Source organism: Poromitra crassiceps, assembly GCF_964638095.1.
Source record: "Poromitra crassiceps genome assembly, chromosome: 17".
Taxonomy (NCBI): Eukaryota; Metazoa; Chordata; class Actinopteri; order Beryciformes; family Melamphaidae; genus Poromitra; species Poromitra crassiceps.
In genome coordinates this window covers 31,587,852-31,607,189 of record NC_139635.1, presented here as the reverse complement: position 1 = coordinate 31,607,189, position 19,338 = coordinate 31,587,852, and the positions used below count along the sequence as shown (strand labels likewise).

The following is a 19,338-nucleotide window of genomic DNA, read 5'->3' as shown; positions in this document are numbered from 1 at the left end:
GATTTTGTAAAAGGAAATACAGTATATTTTAAATAAAAAAGTAATACAAGGTAAAGAGCACCTTATCCCCCATACAAGTTATTCAACAAGTACATTTTTGGAAGCGAATGGCACAGAGTATTCAATGGTAATTAGCAACGCTCATAGAATCGCAGGACTTTTGTCGGACAAATACCACCTCGTCTCGAAACGGTTTAACATCAAGCGGTGACAAGATACTCTGCTTATACAAATGTTTGCATCATGTGACTCCGTGTGTCCAACAAACAGGTACAAGAGGGCGATTCACTTCCGCACGAAGCTGAATGACTTAGTGTTTGTCTTGAACGCCTCCCAGGCGGGCGCTGGAAGCCGCGGCCAAACGGGTGTCGCAACGCTCAATAGTGTGCCGCTGTTCTTGGGACAGCTTGGTAAACAAGGTACAGGCGTGGTGTGCTACCTAGCCATTGGAACGGCTCTATCAGTGTTTTATCAGCGAGCTGAAGTGGACCTCCAAAGTCAGTGCAGAAAAGCGCTTTAGCTTTACCCTGAATCAGCTTCTCCTCCCCCCTCCCATCCCCCCTCCCCCCCCCCCCCCCACCACCACCACCCACCCTTGAGGGCACGTACTAGTGCAAAACTGCCAACTTCTGTCAACTGCTCTTAAGGACAGGCACACGGTACGTCACCAACAGCCAGGCTCAATACAGACAGTCAGACACGGAGCGATACCACTCACTGGACCTTCTTGAGTGGTGACGCAGTATTTCTCAGAGCGTCACAACCACAACGTGTGTCATACTGTCACGAAACGTTACTTAATATCCACGTCGGTTTAGCTTCCCAAGCCAATGCACTTGCATAAGAGATTACAAATACGATACAAATGATCATAACTAGACTGCATTACATCGAGGGTGACGAAGACTGACCTCGGCCTCCCTCCCCCCCTCCCTCCTCTCCCCCCCGGGTGGATTTGCGCTGCTGCTCAAAGCCGTTTCCGCAGAGAAGTCCAGAGGTGGGACTTGACCCTTGACCCCTCAGGTCCGTATCCAAGGCCGTGAGTCTAAAGGAGCCGCCGCAGAATCCAATGACAACAGAAAAGAGGTCGTCCGTATGAAGTAGAAACAGAGAGACACGGTTTACAGCGAGAGGGGACGTGAGAGAAGGAGAGAGAAGAATACGAACCGGGGAGGTCAGTGAAGCACGCACCTTTCAGGCCCCAGTTAGGACACAAACGACAGAAAAATTGACTTGACGAATCTCAATTCTTTTTTTTTTTCCTTTTTTTCTTTCTTCCTGTAACAGGATTCCATTTGAACACAATCATAGTGCTTTAAGAGACCGTTTGTAGTGTAGAATAAGGACGCCCTCGGGCTGGCTGGCTCGGGAGCTGTGAGGATGGTCGAGCAGCAGCAGCAGCTGGTGTGGTTGTGGGTGTGGTTGGTTAGAGAGAGAGAGACAGAGAGAGAGAGAGAGAGAGAGAGTGTCTTGGGGGCTTCTAGTAGAGGAGGATGCGGCGCTCGATGGCCTTGCGGCAGATGGGGCACTCGCTCATTCGGTCCCCGCACAGCTGGCAGGTGCCGTGGCCGCACATGAAGATCATATTCTTCAGTCGATCCAGACACACCGGACACATGGTCTGCAGAGAGACGAGGAGAGACACGATCACAATTCATGCTCTGTTGTGACAGAGTCACTTCTACTCTCGCTTGAGCCGAGGCTGCGGGCGTCCGGGCTGTGCAGCGGTAAATTCCCTGCCTAGCAACAGGAGGTTTGCAGGTTTGAGCCCCCCCACGTTACCTCCGGCTTGGCCGGGGCATCCATTACAGGCACAATTGGCCGTGTCTGCGGGCGGTGTGGTTTGGTTTATTTGATAGGATCCCCCATTAGCTGCTGCGTGAATAGCCGCTATTCTTCCTGGGGTCCACACATATTAGATATCACATACAGTGTCCTGGTCGATGCACGTGCCTCCACTGGCCTGTTCAGGGGGAGGGGAACTGGGGGAATAGCGTGATCCTCCCATGGGGGTTGGGGGGAGGGGGGGGGAGTAAACAACAAGTTAACAAGCATGAAACAAGCAGTCGTGAGGTCACAGTGACCTTGAACTTTGACCACCAAAATCTAATCAGTTCATCCTTGAGTCCAAGTGGATGTTTGTGCCAAATTGGAAGACATTTCATCAAGGCGTTCCTGAAATATCGCGTTAACGAACTTGGGAATGGTGTTCGTGAGGTCACAGTGACGTTGAACTTTGACCACCAAAATCTAATCAGTTCATCCTTGAGTCCAAGTTGACGTTTGAGGCAAATTTGATGAAATTCCGTCAAAGCATTCTTCAGATATCGCGTTAACGAACATCGGACGGACGTACGAACAACCCGAATCCATAATGCCTCCGGCCTGGCTATCGCCAAAAAAACCAAGGCCTAGAGACTAAAACTGGCTGCTCCTGCAGAGACCCACATGATGATTTAACAACAGATGACAGTATAGGTTGCAAGTCCTAAAGCTTTCACCTGTTCCTTGATGTCCTGGAGCTGCTGCTGCAGCTTCTGTACGTCAGCATTGACATTGGTGTTATCCTTGTCTCTCTGCATGGCTGGGATGTTTCCACTAGCTGTTTGGATACAATACCACCGCACAAACACAATGAAGGAGAGAAAAGAAAAGTACAGTTTTTAGTCTAGAGCCTAGGGAGGAACAACGGATAAAAAGAAAAGACAGTTTTTGAAGTGGGCAAATCAAATGTCACCTCTTGGAAATGATCTACTTCCAGTAAAAGCAGAAACACAGGGTCACTAACATTGCCCTCTGAATCAAGCCGAGCGATCACATTTAATTTTTCGCTGTGCAATGACAATAAAGGAATGTGAATCTGACGTTTACAAGTGGAGTTTTGTAAACAAGCATGGACATCAAACACATGCATTCTGAAAGTTCTGTTTGGCCTTCTCTCAGTCAAACTTGAGCATCAGCAGCCTCTGCTGGCATAGCATTCCCCTTTGAATGACCTGATTTGAGAATTTCCTACTTTGGTGTAAATTGACTGGCAGACTGAAAATATAAATTGGCACAAGGCAACACATTCTGGTTTGGGCACTGCATGATGGACAGGACGCATGTATAGAATGATAGGAGTGCAAAGATCGCCTGAATTGATTACTTGAGCACTCAAGAAAGAGCTGGACTGAGGCCAAACATCGGCCTGAGATAGTGAGCACTCTGCACTTCTCGGCACGTCCATCACATTTATATCAGCATATTGAGTGTTTAGGGTGTGTGTACCGCTGAAAGAGAAAGGGTAGCTTTAAAGGCTAAGTCCACCCAAAAATTTAAATTCTGTCATTTTCTACTCACCCCCCCATGCTGATATGGAAGGAGGATGGCTGAAGTTTTTCAGTCAACAAAACACTGTTGCGTAATTCTGCTTAACAATTGAAGTGAATGGAGACCAACTTTCAAACAAAAACAGGGGGGTTGGGGTCATTTCTTTATTTGTTAACTGAAATCTTCATTGTAGCCAGCTGCTCGAAGAAGTGGAGCTGCTGCACCACATGGCTACAGTGAAGATTTAAGCTAAAAACAGGGTGTAAATGACGTCTTTTCAAGTCAACATGGCCTCTCAGGGCTTGTGAAGACTTGGCTTATGCCAGGTGAGCAGTATAGAGGCATTTTATGCCTTGGAAATTGGTCACAATTCACTTCAATTGTTTAGCAGAATTCTGCAACAGTGTTTTGCTGTGAAACTCCACAAATGTTTTGTGGACTAAAAAACTTCACCCGACCTTCCATGGGGGTGGCTAGATTAATGGCTTCATTTTCATTTTGGGTGAATTTATCCTTTAAGAGGAGGGGGAGGGGCCAGGGCAGCACTGGTCGGGGGAGGGGGGGGGTGTCAGACCGGCCAAAGTAACAACATAACATCCCACAAACGTAATAAAATACAAATGTAATACAAATCTGTAGCTTTTAATGTAGTAATCCCACTAACTTAATAAGTTTCCAACAAACGTAATAGCAGTTGCCTACCACAGTCTAAACAGGCAAGAATCTTAAAAATAATACGAGGGAAGAAAATGCCATTGCTGTTAAAGCCATTTAGAGATAGCAACTTGTATGAGAGTCAGAATTGGATTATTAGTGATTTATTACATCTGTGGCAAGTTATTACAATTTTGAAAGCTGAAGATTTTCACCTTTCCACAAATGTGACAAATCCCTTGCAAACCTTAGTTATTATGTTTGCGGGAAATTACGTATTACATTTGTGGTAGACAACTGCTATTATGTTTGTGGGAAACCTATTACGTTAGTGGGATTATTACATTAAAAGCTGCAGATTTGTATTACGTTTGTGGTTTATCACTTATGGGGGATGTTGTTACGTTAGTGGGTCCAATGGGGGGGGGGGGGGGGTCTTAAAAAGATTTGACAAGGGAGGGGAGGATGGAGATATACTTACACCAACTTAGCGCCAGATTGTTGGGCTGGAGAAGATCCTGCGATCCCCCTGCCATAGAGTTATTGCTCCCTGCTGGGAATAACCAGTCACATCATTATAGCAGGAGCCTCCCCTCAACACCTCAACAGTTGGCCCGAGGACCAATACTACTCACTACAGCCTCTTGAGGGAGGTTTACAGAGGGAACAGCTAGAGGAGGCTAGCAAGTTAGAAACAGAGTGACAGAGCGGGATAAAGAACGTCTCTTCTACGTGGAGCGGGTGGTTAAAAAGCTCAGCGGCAAAGTGATTGGATTTCATTTTGCTATCAGCCGACACTTAAGTATGAGTTACAGGGTCTAATGACTGCGCTCACTCGGTTAGAGGTGCGTTACGGAGGCCCAATAAGGAAGTGGAGCCATGGGGGAGTTGAAGCAGCTAAAGTGATTGATGAATCGTTGCACACCGTGTTTGTGTTTTTGAACGCGCCCTCAAACAGTCAATGCTACTGGGACGAAGGGAGAGGGGAGAGAGAAAAAATGCTGCCCCTTGCATGAGTGTATTTTTTGTACAGTGTGGGTCGGCGTTCACTTTTGCATGTCGGGTCCGACTGTAATGAAGCGGATTTGCATGCCAACGTGCTGACGACACACAAGAGAACTTTCAAAAAAATGTATTGTGGAGTATACATGGAATCAAGTGAACTTACAACAGTTTCCCTTTTAACTCAACATAAAATGCGGAAAACACGATAGAGGTAACCACTAGTGAGGTGAGGTGCACCACTAAACAAGGGATTATGGGTAATAGAAGACTGTGTTTAAGTTGGACACAGGAGGATGAATGGTGACTGGTGAATGCAACAAAAAAGTGATGTTTTCACATACTAACAGTCATATTCACAGGTGTAATTCAGGGCTGGAAAAAATGTGGTTATGACCTATTTAGTAGCCAAAATATTTTATGATTACAAAACTATTTTTAAGTCCTCACAGCCAGAAATGTAGCCTGGTAAACCAGCCACAGCTACCGGAAATGCACTACCCGAGGAAGAATTATAACTCGGTTATTTTCTCACATTTGTGTACTGTAGGTGTTAATAAAGATGTATCATCCCCCAAAATCATATGCTGGTGCATAAAGACGTGCAAATATTTGACCCAAATGTTAGATGTCTAATTTCTAGTGGCCACAGATAGGATGAAAATGTAATCAAGTTGTCTATGGTTCTCAAAATTATACTATTGGACAGGGTCAAGCAAAACCGAGTCTAGATATGGCTTCTGAGATGCCATTTTCAAAGAGATTGTGATGTGAACTGCGTGAATTTCAAAAGGCTGATTATCTTGTTCTATATTTTTAATAGTTCATCTATAAAGGCCAGTTAGGCGATGTTTGTACCTGACATGTTTCGGCTGCTGTTTCTGCAGTCTTCATCGGAGGTGTCACGTGATGTTGGTGTGACGTCATCTATGGTGTGGTTATTTGGAGTTTTTTCATCCCACCTGCAGTGGTGGGATGGCCGTGCCCCCTGGCGTGTGCCAGGGCGGGGCGCCCCCCTGCCGTCTGATGGTCCATCCGACGGCAGGACTGTGTCCCAGGTGTGGGATATCGCTGAAACATGTCAGGTACAAACATTGCCTAACTGGCCTTTATAGATAAACTATTGTAAATAATATATACAAGTAGGCCAAATTAACCTCTTTACTATATCTCTTCTTCTTTGTTTGTCATGATTTTCAGACAAAGCAGCCAAGCATTAGTGAGGCTGCTGTCCATTACAACCAATATTGAAAATCAAGCAGGCACCCTCCAGCATTGCATCATGTTGGAGACATGACATGATCTAAATAGATGTGACTATTAAAATGCTCCAGTTCTGGCATTGGAAAGGAGGTTATCGTCTTTCTTGGCAAAGTGACATTGTCTGATTCCAACTTCTGACTTACATTTCTATGACCTAAAGAAAAGAGGTGTGTAACTTGGATGGAAAACGATTCAACAAAACATATCAAAGATGCAAACAGAGGAAGAAAAACCACGTGCAAGGCAGCAACAGAGCGACAAATCAAAAAAGGTTCAAGGAAACATTTTTGAGACAAAAAGAAAAGAGAGAATTAAAAGGGAACGTGTGGAAGATTCACTCACTAAGGTCCTCATCATCATCATCATCATCATCATCATCATCATCAGCGGCATCATCCTCCATACCTTTCCCCCCACAGCAAAGAACGAAGGGCGTGCGGCGTTCCACCACAGCCCGGCACTGTACGCACTTCTTCATGAGGCTGGCACAGTCTGGGGGGGGAGGAAGGACACAGCAGGTTAGGCCTGAACGCGCTCTATATGTGGGACTGTCTATATATGAAATATCATTTCTACAGAAGCCGGCCTGAGGCTAGAAGCGAGCAGACGGTGACAAAGTCAAGGTTATGATGTTGAAATGTGTGCGACTTACTCTCACAAGCGCACATGTGACCGCAGGGCTGGAAGAGCACGGACGCCTTTTTGTCGGAGCAGACGACGCACTCCTCGATCTGAGAGTTAGCGGAGGGGGACACATTTAAACATGGTTAAAAGAGGAGGGGGACACATTTAAACATGGTTAAAAGAGGAGAACTGTGGCTGTCAACTCCGTGCCGTGTTTTCTGGGACAGATGGGACAGTAGGGCTGAAAAAGAAGGGGGAAAAAATGCAATTGCAATATGAACTTCTGCTGGAGGCCGCAATTAATTGCTGAAGAGAGGTTAAGAGATTGCTTAACGAGGTGTTTTAGATCTCCGGGTTATCTTTGGTCCGTGGATCAAGTACAATATTGGTGAAAAACTTGAATCAGACTCAACTCTGTGAATCCTGCACACTGACATCTTCTATTGCTTCTGTAACAAAATCACCTTTCTTTAAACAACTTGAACGTTGTAAAAAAACGTATGACAAGAAAAACGTGATGGTATGAATTGCAGTTTAAATCGCAATTGTAATATTCAAATCATCATCGCACTTCGATTTTTGTGAGTGCGTTTACATGCACACAATAATCAGATAAATGAGAACAATCAGGTATTTCGGCAATAATCGAATGTGCACGTTTACATGCACTTCAGTAAGTAGCGGGAACTAACCTCGAAGTCTATGAGTGCGGACATTGAGATTGGGCGATGCACTGAATAAAACGGAGCAAAAAGCTACGTGTGTTTATCGGATTTCTCATAATCCGATCACGGCCTTTATCCGATAAAGCACATCGGATTGGGACTATGCTCTTTACATGACCACTTGAATAATCCAGAAATCTGATCATGATGGGGTTCTTAAGTGACGTGTGCATGTAAAGGCCCTCTCTCAGCCCTAACAGGACAGACAGCGAGTGGTTCTGATACCTTGGTTCTGCACTGGACCTGGTCCTTGCAGATGAGACACTTCTTGACACGGGGCGAGCAGAGCGAGCAGGTGGCGATGTGCCCGCAGGGCCCGAACAGAGTGTCCCTCTTCATGTCTGAACACACCATACACTCCTCCAGGGACTCCATGTTGCTGTTCAGAGACGGGCTGCGCGAGCCCACCTGCCCACTGGAACGGCCAGAGAACAAGCAGACGTGTGGTGAGAGAGGCAGAGGAGGATCACAAAGCGAGGGAGACTAACGGAGGACAACGGAAAAGAGGGGGAGACGGAGAGAGAGAGACTAAGAGGAAGGGGAGGAGGAACTAGCAAGAAAAGGAAACAACGTGTCGCATGGAACATTTTTTAGCCAAGGAAAAAAAAAGTCAATAACAAGGTTTGATGATTTTCTCTGAGATGGTGCTGCCTTCTCATTTCTCAATTTCAGATGTTGTTACAGCAGCTACGGATGCCTGAGCATAGTCACTACCACCATACACCACCCATACACATTTGTACATCCTCTCCATTGATGTGTATAAACAGGGTTTGTGCACGTTTCAAGACTATTCGCTAGCACTGTGTAGTGTCAATTCGAAGGAAAAAAGACCAGTATGGCCGCATTAAAACAAACGAAACGCAGACAAACAAAACGTAGACCAATCAGAGTAAAGGTCTGCGTCTGGTGAAGGCTTAGCCTGGGGGGATGTGTACCTGCTCTTCTCCTTGTGGCACTTGGCCAGAGCCTTGCAGAGGCTGGGGTCGGGACAGAGGTCCAGAGGGGACTGGCCCTTCTTGTTACGGATGGTCAAGTCGGCGCCGTTCGCTGCCAGGAAGCAGGCGATGGATGCTGCACTCTTCTTCTCTGCCCCCTGGGTGCCCAAGCCCATAATCAACTGTGGGAAGGCACATAAACACAAGCGCATGGATTAAAACAGAGGAGCATCAGGCCCTGGACATTTCACACTAGAAAATCTGTCTCTAGCGTACACATACATGTAGGCATTAGGCACTCACATGACTCATGTTAATGGTCAATGACTTCAGATTTTAGCTAAGGACTAGAGATGTTGTTATTATTCAGAGGGCTTCAGAGTCAAATTCATACCATCCATGCCAAGTGCTATCAGATCTCCACTCATTTCGTTTTGGCTGCCGGACAATTGGAGATCTCCGCCTACCAATCGTTTGTCAAGGACACGCCTTTTTTATTATTATTATTATTAGAATTGTATTTGATAGGGAGGGATGATGCAATTTAACATAGTTCCAGGCAGAGCATGAAATGGATGAGCTGCACATTGGATTTATAGCTATTGCTACTTTTCAACTCTTGTCCGTTCCTTAGCGGAAATTATGCTCTATGCACTAATATGTAGTAGGGGTGGGAATCACCAGATGCCCCACGATACGATATTATCACGATACTTAAGTCACGATACGATATTATTGCGATATATTGAGTATTGCGACATGGCGATGTATTCTTATTTATTACCTTTTTTCAACTGCAAATGATGTCCCCAAAGGAAGAAACTTTGTCAACATCTGTTTTATCTAATCAGATAAAGTTTCCAGTCTGTTCACCTCACTTCAATCATTTTTAATGCAGCAAAATGGGATTGACAAGCAGACAGACACTGTCATAAAAACCTGTCATAAATGTTGCATGCACTTGACATTTTGTATAATAAAATATCACGATACTTGGCATTCGATACGATACATTGCCTACAGAATACTGCGATGCTATGCTATATCGATTTCCCCCTGCCACCCCTATGTAGGGCCACCCTAAAGACTTGGGATTGGTTCTGCGATGCAGGGATTTTTTAAATTCTCTAATTGTTTCCACCCAGTTTTTACAACGAAAGCTATGAACTGAGTCTACCAGTAATTAGCCAATCAGGGGCTAATCAGAGCCTATGACATTCATAAAGATGGCTGACAGGCAGCGTAACCCCATAACCCTCACTCACAATCCCATTAAGTCCCCGTCTGTCTCCCTCCTCTGTCTGTCTGTCTGTCTGTCTGTCTGTCTGTCTCCCTCCTCTGTCTGTCTGTCTCCGTCCTCTGTCTGTCTCCCTCCTCTGTCTGTCTGTCTGTCTCCCCCCTCTGTCTGTCTGTCTCCCTCCTCTGTCTGTCTGTCTCCCTCCCTCCTCTGTCTGTCTGTCTGTCTGTCTCCCTCCTCTGTCTGTCTCCCTCCTCTGCAGCAACGCCTCGCTCGGCCGTCCCAACTTCAAGCCACTCTCTCTCTCTCTCCGGCAACGTGGACACTTCCATGTCTGATCGACTTCAACCAGTGGCTTTTACATCTCGGCTGATGGAGCCATCGGGTCGGCTAATTCAATTCTCATCTTGTAGGGGGAGCGCTATGGGAAAGTGACCCAGCTGCACACATCTCAATTAGGCCCGCTGTCTGTTCTGCTCCTCCACTGGGGAGCCGGGGGAGGGCAGGGGGGAGGGGGGGTAAGAGAAGCAGAGTGAGCGAGGGGAGGAGTGAGGAGAAGAGCGACTCTGTGACAGGAATAGGTAAGGCTGTCACTAGAGCCAGGCCCTCTAGCCCGCGCGCTTCATCCCTGTAGGGATTAGTGATGTGGTGTTAACATGAAGGGGTTCAAGGTCTGACATGCCCCCCGGTGGCCGCCGGGGAGGGACCATCTCATTCAGGCTGGCTGAGAGGCGGTGGCGGGGGCGCTTGACTGCTCCGTGCGAGTGTAGTGGGTTGGTGCTGTCTGAATGATGATGGGCTTGAACAGTGCGGGCCGGGCAGTCCACTGATGCGGATGACAGAGAGGGGGGGGGGGGGGGGCTGTGGAGCGCTGAGCTGGCTGTCTCGGCGCCATCCCTCATCATTTACTGACACATCAAGAGAGTGGAGCCACATACTGATGGTCATACAGGTGACGGGAGCAGTCCTGTAGAGACCTCCAGCACTGCCACACGAGCGACAACCCTTACAACAAGATTAGGCCAGAAGCACAGCTGCATGTACACACGGGCTTTGTGACAATGATACAAATGCCTTGACCTCATTATACCCATACCCTAACGCTTATTGTTTTGGTTTAAGAGATAGTTTGAGAAATCATGGCTTGATTTTGCAAAAAGCAGCCAATTGTTTAATAAATAAAGACAGAGCGAGTCAAAAATACACCACATATCTATTAGGGCTGTGGCGATTCACTTATCTCCCGATTCGATACTATCACGATTCTTGGGTGCCGATTCGATTTATATTGCGATTCTTAAGTATTGCGATTCTACGATTATTGCGATTCGATATTACGATTTATTGCGATTTTTGTTTATTTTTTTCTTTTCTTTTTTCAGTTTGTTTGCTTTTTTACACTAGATTAGAACATGGGAAAAGTTGAATCATACACTAGAGACTGTATATTATATATCATGAGTAGGGCTGGGCGATATAGTTAAAAACAGGGGCGGACTGGGATCATAATTCAGGCCGGGCATTAGATACCAAGCAGGCCAGGCCGATATGGGCCAACGCGCGTGAAATTTGGGCCGTTTGAAGCCAGATTTGGGCCGTTTGAAGTCCAATTTTACAATGAGATGCACCCACTTTAACCCTGAAGTGTAATTATTACTTCAGACTAACTAATAAAGTAATAAAACCACTAGTAAACCAGTAGGCGGCGCCTGGCCTGCTGTTCAGTGAGTGGCCTGACTGCAAGCACCCAAAAAAAAAAAAAAAAAAAAAAAAAAAAAAAAAATTAATTTGCGATTATCGATTCTGGAATAAAAGATTGATCCAAAAAATCGTGACATTAAAAATCGCGATACTTAGGTGAATCGATTTTTTCCCCCACCCCTAATATCTATGGTATGGTATGTATGGTATATATGGTATGGTATATATGGTATGGTATATATGGTATGGTATATTAGGCTTGCCGCGATATTAGGTGTTACCGGTGTTACACGGTGGGGAGCCTTAAACCGATTACATAACATGCCCACCGGTAACACCTTCAACTCCACCCGCTCGTGACAGTTTCAGCATGCGCTCAGCTGCGCTGGTGTATATTACAAGCGCTCCCTCCTATCCTGGCTGTCTGAGTGTGGCTGTACTGTTCCTCGTATCTCTCTGGTTAGACAGACCAGCAAGTAACGTTAGTTGTACATGTTGTGAACACAATCCCCCCTCATAGACATGTAGGTAAGACCCTTATCTAAGCCTGTGTGTATTCTCTTGCCACTGCCATTTCTGGAAATGTGGTTTTAACAGAGAAAAATCTCCGCTAGAATTGATGCTAATATGTTAGCTAAACCTCCGCTAACATTGATGGTAATAATTAGCATTGATGACTTCGCTGTGATAAAAGCACATGCTACTCAGCTATCGTCATTGCCTGGCTTACTGCTGCTTGCTGGTCACGTTAATCCCATGGCCAGAAGAAATCACCAGATTTGTGGCTAATGACGTTAGTTTCTTTTCTCCAGGAGGAGATCTGTCCCCAGTGTTTAACGTTATGTGAGGCTGACAGACAGCGCTCACAACAGCGCGCAGCAGCAGGGATGGGAGGGGCTGACTGACTGGGCAGTGGGGGAGAAACATGGGGTAGAAAGGACTGTGTGCAAAGTAGCCTAATTTATAGACCGACAAACGTAACTGCTCCAAACTATTCTCTGTGGTTAACCTGACATCCCTACCACGCTTGCATTGGTGACTATATCTTGACGGGTGTGACTGAGAGCAGTTAAATTAAAACTCCGGACCGTGAGGACTGCTGAGCAGCTCTGGAGTCTGTTTTTTGTTTTTTTACACGGTGTAACCGGTAACACCGGTGCTGACACGTGTTTATTACCCGGTGGGAAAATGTCAACACCGTGGCATCCCTATGGTATATATGGTATGGTATATATGGTATGGTATATATAGTATGGCTGTAATTACACACTCAAGACCGAGGACAATGGAGGATTCATGCAAAAGGATCTTTTTATTTTTAAGATCATAATGAGCTAAGTGTTTTGCTCATCACTTTAAATTTCAAACTGATTCAGGGTCCAGGAAGTCAGAATTTTCAAATAAGGAAACGTCCCAGTTCAGTTGATCTACTCATTAGTTGATCTAATCATTAGCCAATAGGTATACATGATTCTATCAACCATTAACCATGAAGATAGTAAATTGCAAGTTTCCCAAATAAGATAACTAGGCAAGAAACAGCATACACACTAATGCATAATATAAATGCCCGTGAACAGATCACCATCACCCACAAAGCTGTAAGTGAAGCATGCAATTCATTGTGATATTAAAATAAAAAGATTATTTTGCATTACAGTGAGTCCATTGTCCTGGGTCTTGAGAGCGGGGGTACAATCATAGACCTTAGTGCTCTGTAGGGTTGGGAACTGAAATCAAAATCCCGAGTACCAATTGTGAATATGACTGAATATGACTTGTGTAAAGGTTTTTGAAAATATTTTTTCTCTCTCTCTCTGTGAAATAAGCATGTGACCTGTGTTGCCCCTGACCCTCAAAGAATCGGAATTGAGAATCGTTAAGAATCGGAATCGATAATCGGAATCCGAATTGTTAAAATCCAAATGATACCCAAACCTAGTGCTCTGATGCCTTAAGGAGAGTGGATCCAGGTAAATGACTATGACTTGGTGTGTTGAGTATGTTTCATGTATGTCCAGTCATGTATGGCTGTGTGGGTACCGTGTTCTTGGAAGGTTCCCAGGGCTCCACTTTGCTGACGTCCTGCATGTCTTGCAGCTGCCTGAGCTGGGACAGTGTGTGGTGGCGCAGTGCCTCGTGAAGCGGGGTGTCGCCATCCTTATCCTGCACGTCCAGCTTGGCCTCCGCCCGCACCAGCAGCTGTTGTCACAAGCACAAGAAAAGGCAATCAGATAAATAAATAAATAAATAAATAAAATAAAATGTTTCATAAGCATAAAACAACCCACATTTTATGCTACAATGCAAGTATCCCTACACTGATTCACAAGGCTGATGATGCTTAAGATGCTTCACTTCAGCATCATATTCCTCAATTATGGGCTGCATTTTTCCTTGGGTCCACAAGATGGCGACGTGGCAATCTGGATCCAACACGACACAGAGAGCGTTTCCCCTACACAGCATCAATCTGAAAGCAGGGCGCTCATTCAGCTGCAGGACACCCGCCGGTGTAAATTAAATGTGGGGCTGCTTTGATGTTCTTCCACTCCCTTTTGTGTACGGGCCCAGAATGAGGGACAGATAAGAGAGATAAATGGAGATAGGATCTTCAATTTGTGGTGGAAGTGAGAGAGTAAAGGAGGAGAGGAGAGGAGAGGAGAGGAGAGGAGAGGAGAGGAGAGGAGAGGAGAGCAGGACTCACTGACCCGGACTATCTGGGTGTGTTGGCGTTCCACTGCCAGGTGTAAGGCTGTCTGCTGGTTGACGTTCTGGATGTCCAAGCTGGCGCTGCCCTGGGGGGGGAGAGGGGGTGGAACAAGAGGGGAACACACAATTACAAACAATAAACATACAGACATGTGTGCACACAGCCGGTGAACAAAGACAACAGTCATGGAGGATCGCATATACACGCGTATGCATGTGCACATACAGACGCACAAGTGATAAATTAAGCCAAAGAGAGAGAAACACAGAAAGGAAAAAGAATGCGGTTAAAAATATAGTTTCTAAATTGGCCAAGTACAATTGGGAGAAAAAGGGGGCAAATCAGAGTGAACAACAAAACAAACAAAAAGCATTCCCACTGTGTAGGGAGGGTGAAGCATCTTTCTAGGTATATGCACCATCCTTCACTGTGTAGGGGGGGTGAAGCATCTTTCTAGGTATATGCACCATCCTTCACTGTGTAGGGGGGTGAAGCATCTTTCTAGGTATATGCACCATCCTTCACTGTGTAGAGGGGTGAAGCATCTTTCTAGGTATATGCACCATCCTTCACTGTGTAGGGGGGGTGAAGCATCTTTCTAGGTATATGCACCATCCTTCACTGTGTAGGGGGGGGTGAAGCATCTTTCTAGGTATATGCACCATCCTTCACTGTGTAGGGAGGGTGAAGCATCTTTCTAGGTATATGCACCATCCTTCACTGTGTAGGGAGGGGAAGCATCTTTCTAGGTATATGCACCATCCTTCACTGTGTAGGGGGGGAAGCATCTTTCTAGGTATATGCACCATCCTTCACTGTGTAGGGGGTGAAGCATCTTTCTAGGTATATGCACCATCCTTCACTGTGTAGGGGGGGAAGCATCTTTCTAGTTATATGCACCATCCTTCACTGTGTAGGGGGGGAAGCATCTTTCTAGGTATATGCACCATCCTTCACTGTGTAGGGGGTGAAGCATCTTTCTAGGTATATGCACCATCCTTCACTGTGTAGGGGGTGAAGCATCTTTCTAGGTATATGCACCATCCTTCACTGTGTAGGGGGGGGAAGCATCTTTCTAGGTATATGCACCATCCTTCACTGTGTAGGGGGGGGAAGCATCTTTCTAGGTATATGCACCATCCTTCACTGTGTAGGGGGGGAAGCATCTTTCTAGGTATATGCACCATCCTTCACTGTGTAGGGGGTGAAGCATCTTTCTAGGTATATGCACCATCCTTCACTGTGTAGGGGGGGGTGAAGCATCTTTCTAGGTATATGCACCATCCTTCACTGTGTAGGGAGTTAAGCATCTTTCTAGGTATATGCACCATCCTTCACTGTGTAGGGGGTTAAGCATCTTTCTAGGTATATGCACCATCCTTCACTGTGTAGGGGGTTAAGCATCTTTCTAGGTATATGCACCATCCTTCACTGTGTAGGGGGGGAAGCATCTTTCTAGGTATATGCACCATCCTTCACTGTGTAGGGGGGGGAAGCATCTTTCTAGGTATATGCACCATCCTTCACTGTGTAGGGAGGGTGAAGCATCTTTCTAGGTATATGCACCATCCTTCACTGTGTAGGGGGGTGAAGCATCTTTCTAGGTATATGCACCATCCTTCACTGTGTAGGGGGGGGAAGCATCTTTCTAGGTATATGCACCATCCTTCACTGTGTAGGGAGGGTGAAGCATCTTTCTAGGTATCTGCACCATCCTTCACTGTGTAGGGGGGTGAAGCATCTTTCTAGGTATATGCACCATCCTTCACTGTGTAGGGAGGGTGAAGCATCTTTCTAGGTATATGCACCATCCTTCACTGTGTAGGGAGGGTGAAGCATCTTTCTAGGTATATGCACCATCCTTCACTGTGTAGGGAGGGTGAAGCATCTTTCTAGGTATATGCACCATCCTTCACTGTGTAGGGGGGTGAAGCATCTTTCTAGGTATATGCACCATCCTTCACTGTGTAGGGGGGGTGAAGCATCTTTCTAGGTATATGCACCATCCTTCACTGTGTAGGGGGTGAAGCATCTTTCTAGGTATATGCACCATCCTTCACTGTGTAGGGAGGGTGAAGCATCTTTCTAGGTATATGCACCATCCTTCACTGTGTAGGGGGTGAAGCATCTTTCTAGGTATATGCACCATCCTTCACTGTGTAGGGGGGGTGAAGCATCTTTCTAGGTATATGCACCATCCTTCACTGTGTAGGGGGTGAAGCATCTTTCTAGGTATATGCACCATCCTTCACTGTGTAGGGGGGTGAAGCATCTTTCTAGGTATATGCACCATCCTTCACTGTGTAGGGGGGGTGAAGCATCTTTCTAGGTATATGCACCATCCTTCACTGTGTAGGGGGTGAAGCATCTTTCTAGGTATATGCACCATCCTTCACTGTGTAGGGAGGGTGAAGCATCTTTCTAGGTATATGCACCATCCTTCACTGTGTAGGGAGGGTGAAGCATCTTTCTAGGTATATGCACCATCCTTCACTGTGTAGGGAGGGTGAAGCATCTTTCTAGGTATATGCACCATCCTTCACTGTGTAGGGGGTGAAGCATCTTTCTAGGTATATGCACCATCCTTCACTGTGTAGGGAGGGTGAAGCATCTTTCTAGGTATATGCACCATCCTTCACTGTGTAGGGGGGGTGAAGCATCTTTCTAGGTATATGCACCATCCTTCACTGTGTAGGGGGTGAAGCATCTTTCTAGGTATATGCACCATCCTTCACTGTGTAGGGCAGTGGCGGACTGCATAATCGGGCACGTCGGGCAAATGCCCGGTGGCCTGGCCTGGCCTGCCAAAAAAAAAAAAAAAAAAAAAAAAAATTTTTTTTTTTTTTTTGCAGGCCAGGCCAGGCCACTCACTGAACAGCAGGCCAGGCGCCGCCTACTGGTTTACTAGTGGTTTTATTACTTTATTCAGGTTTAAAGTGGGTGCATCTCATTGTAAAATTGGACTTGGCCCAAATTGGGCTTCAAACGGCCCAAATTGAGTTGAGTTGAGTTGAGTTGAGTTGAGTTGAGTTGAGAAAACTTTATTTATCCCCGGGGGGCAATTCAGTTTCTACAGTTCATCACCGTTGCAAGTAAACATATTGTATTTCATTTCGGTCACAAAATACAAAATACATACATACACAAGAAGGGAAATAGGAAGGGAGCTCAGTGTGATCAGACCGAGATAGTGCATTTGGTTCCTCGTGTCCCTCAGCGTACATGGATCTGAGCCGCAAGGGTGCAGGACGCAACATTGTTTATACACATGTAAAGTGCATAGGGTGCATGTGTAAACAGTTGGTTTTAGAAATACATAAAAAATAAGTAAAAATAAAAATAAATAAAAAGTAAGATAAAAGGTAAAAAAAAATTTGCATACAGAAATTGGGCTTCAAACGGCCCAAATCGGGCTTCAAACAGCCCAAATCTGGCTTTAAACGACCCAAATCTGGCTTCAAACGGCCCAAATTGGGCTTCAAACGGCCCAAATCGGGCTTCAAACAGCCCAAATTGAGCTTCGAACGACCCAAATTTTCCGCCGGCGCCCTTCGGACGCCGGCACGCGCGTCGGCCCGTATTGGCCTGGCCTGCTTGGTATCTAATGCCCGGCCTGAATTATGATCCCAGTCCGCCCCTGGTGTAGGAGGTGAAGCATCTTTCTAGGTATATGCACCATCCTTCACTGTGTAGAGGGTGAAGCATCTTTCTAGGTATATGCACCATCCTTCACTGTGTAGGGAGGGTGAAGCATCTTTCTAGGTATATGCACCATCCTTCACTGTGTAGGGGGTGAAGCATCTTTCTAGGTATATGCACCATCCTTCACTGTGTAGGGGGGGTGAAGCATCTTTCTAGGTATATGCACCATCCTTCACTGTGTAGGGAGGGTGAAGCATCTTTCTAGGTATATGCACCATCCTTCACTGTGTAGAGGGTGAAGCATCTTTCTAGGTATATGCACCATCCTTCACTGTGTAGGGAGGGTGAAGCATCTTTCTAGGTATATGCTCCATCCTTCACTGTGTAGGGGGTGAAGCATCTTTCTAGGTATATGCACCATCCTTCACTGTGTAGGGAGGGTGAAGCATCTTTCTAGGTATATGCACCATGCTTCACTGTGTAGAGGGTGAAGCATCTTTCTAGGTATATGCATCATCCTTCACTGTGTAGGGGGTGAAGCATCTTTCTAGGTATATGCACCATCCTTCACTGTGTAGGGAGGGTGAAGCATCTTTCTAGGTATATGAACCATCCTTCACTGTGTAGGGAGGGTGAAGCATCTTTCTAGGTATATGCACCATCCTTCACTGTGTAGGGGGGGTGAAGCATCTTTCTAGGTATATGCACCATCCTTCACTGTGTAGGGAGGGTGAAGCATCTTTCTAGGTATATGCACCATCCTTCACTGTGTAGGGAGGGTGAAGCATCTTTCTAGGTATATGCACCATCCTTCACTGTGTAGGGAGGGTGAAGCATCTTTCTAGGTATATGCACCATCCTTCAACCTTGCCGACCAACAAAGTATTACCTTAGAGGCAGGAAAAGCGCATCCTAACACTAACGCTGCATGTGATTGTCATTTCCAATCGCGAACACCTCAGCTGAGGAGATACGGAGGGAAGATAAGCATTGTGATCAGCCAGTGTGTGAACTCCCCGAGTAATAAGGCTGACTGACTGACTGACTGACTGACTGACTGACTGACTGGCTGGCTGGCTGCGAATCTGCACTGCACCTTCTACTGTGGTGCAACTGCTGAATAGAGAGCTGAGCCATCACTGCGAAGCCAGCCCATTGCAGGGACTTTGCCAAAAGGGCGTCCCCCCCCTTAAGCGCAGCCGACTTTTCTCATGTCGAAATGTTGCGGCAACGTTGCTGCCCCTGCGCTACGTCCTCATTAACCCACTTCCCACTCGGTCGGTACACTGGTGCTGCACAGTCGTGTGAGTGTCCGTCTTCGGGGAGGTAGCACTGCAATCTCAGAAGGGAAAAGAGCATGGACCTATGATTACAAGAGAGGAGGGGGAGGAGATAAGGCCCCGCAGTACTAAAGAATGCCCCCGGAGGCTCCGGCGAACCATATGGATTCAATAAAAAATAAATAAAAGCAGTTATAGATGCTTCACCTGCTCTGCAGCTTGCTGGCTGCAGGGAGTAGAGTAGAAG

At 46.2% G+C, this 19,338-nt stretch overlaps 1 protein-coding gene across 5 annotated transcripts in view; it reads right to left on the bottom strand.

Moving 5' to 3' along the window:
• Nucleotides 1-605: 605 nt before the first annotated feature.
• The window catches only part of LOC310792104 (E3 ubiquitin-protein ligase mib1), an 81,220-nt gene continuing 62,487 nt past the window's right edge, over nucleotides 606-19,338 (bottom strand). The window contains exons 14-23 of one of the 5 annotated variants that reach the window (XM_083653816.1): nucleotides 14,168-14,254; nucleotides 13,500-13,658; nucleotides 8,519-8,700; nucleotides 7,806-7,995; nucleotides 6,884-6,962; nucleotides 6,574-6,723; nucleotides 5,827-6,039; nucleotides 4,448-4,519; nucleotides 2,502-2,602; nucleotides 606-1,621 (exon numbers count right to left, since the gene is read on the bottom strand). In XM_083653816.1, coding sequence (XP_083509942.1) covers nucleotides 1,481-1,621; nucleotides 2,502-2,602; nucleotides 4,448-4,519; nucleotides 5,827-6,039; nucleotides 6,574-6,723; nucleotides 6,884-6,962; nucleotides 7,806-7,995; nucleotides 8,519-8,700; nucleotides 13,500-13,658; nucleotides 14,168-14,254 — 1,374 coding nt within the window. In that variant the 3' untranslated portion in view covers nucleotides 606-1,480. The remainder of the gene's footprint in view (nucleotides 1,622-2,501; nucleotides 2,603-4,447; nucleotides 4,520-5,826; nucleotides 6,040-6,573; nucleotides 6,724-6,883; nucleotides 6,963-7,805; nucleotides 7,996-8,518; nucleotides 8,701-13,499; nucleotides 13,659-14,167; nucleotides 14,255-19,338) is intronic. The other 4 variants (XM_083653817.1, XM_083653818.1, XM_083653819.1 and 1 more) reach the window with 4 other exon arrangements.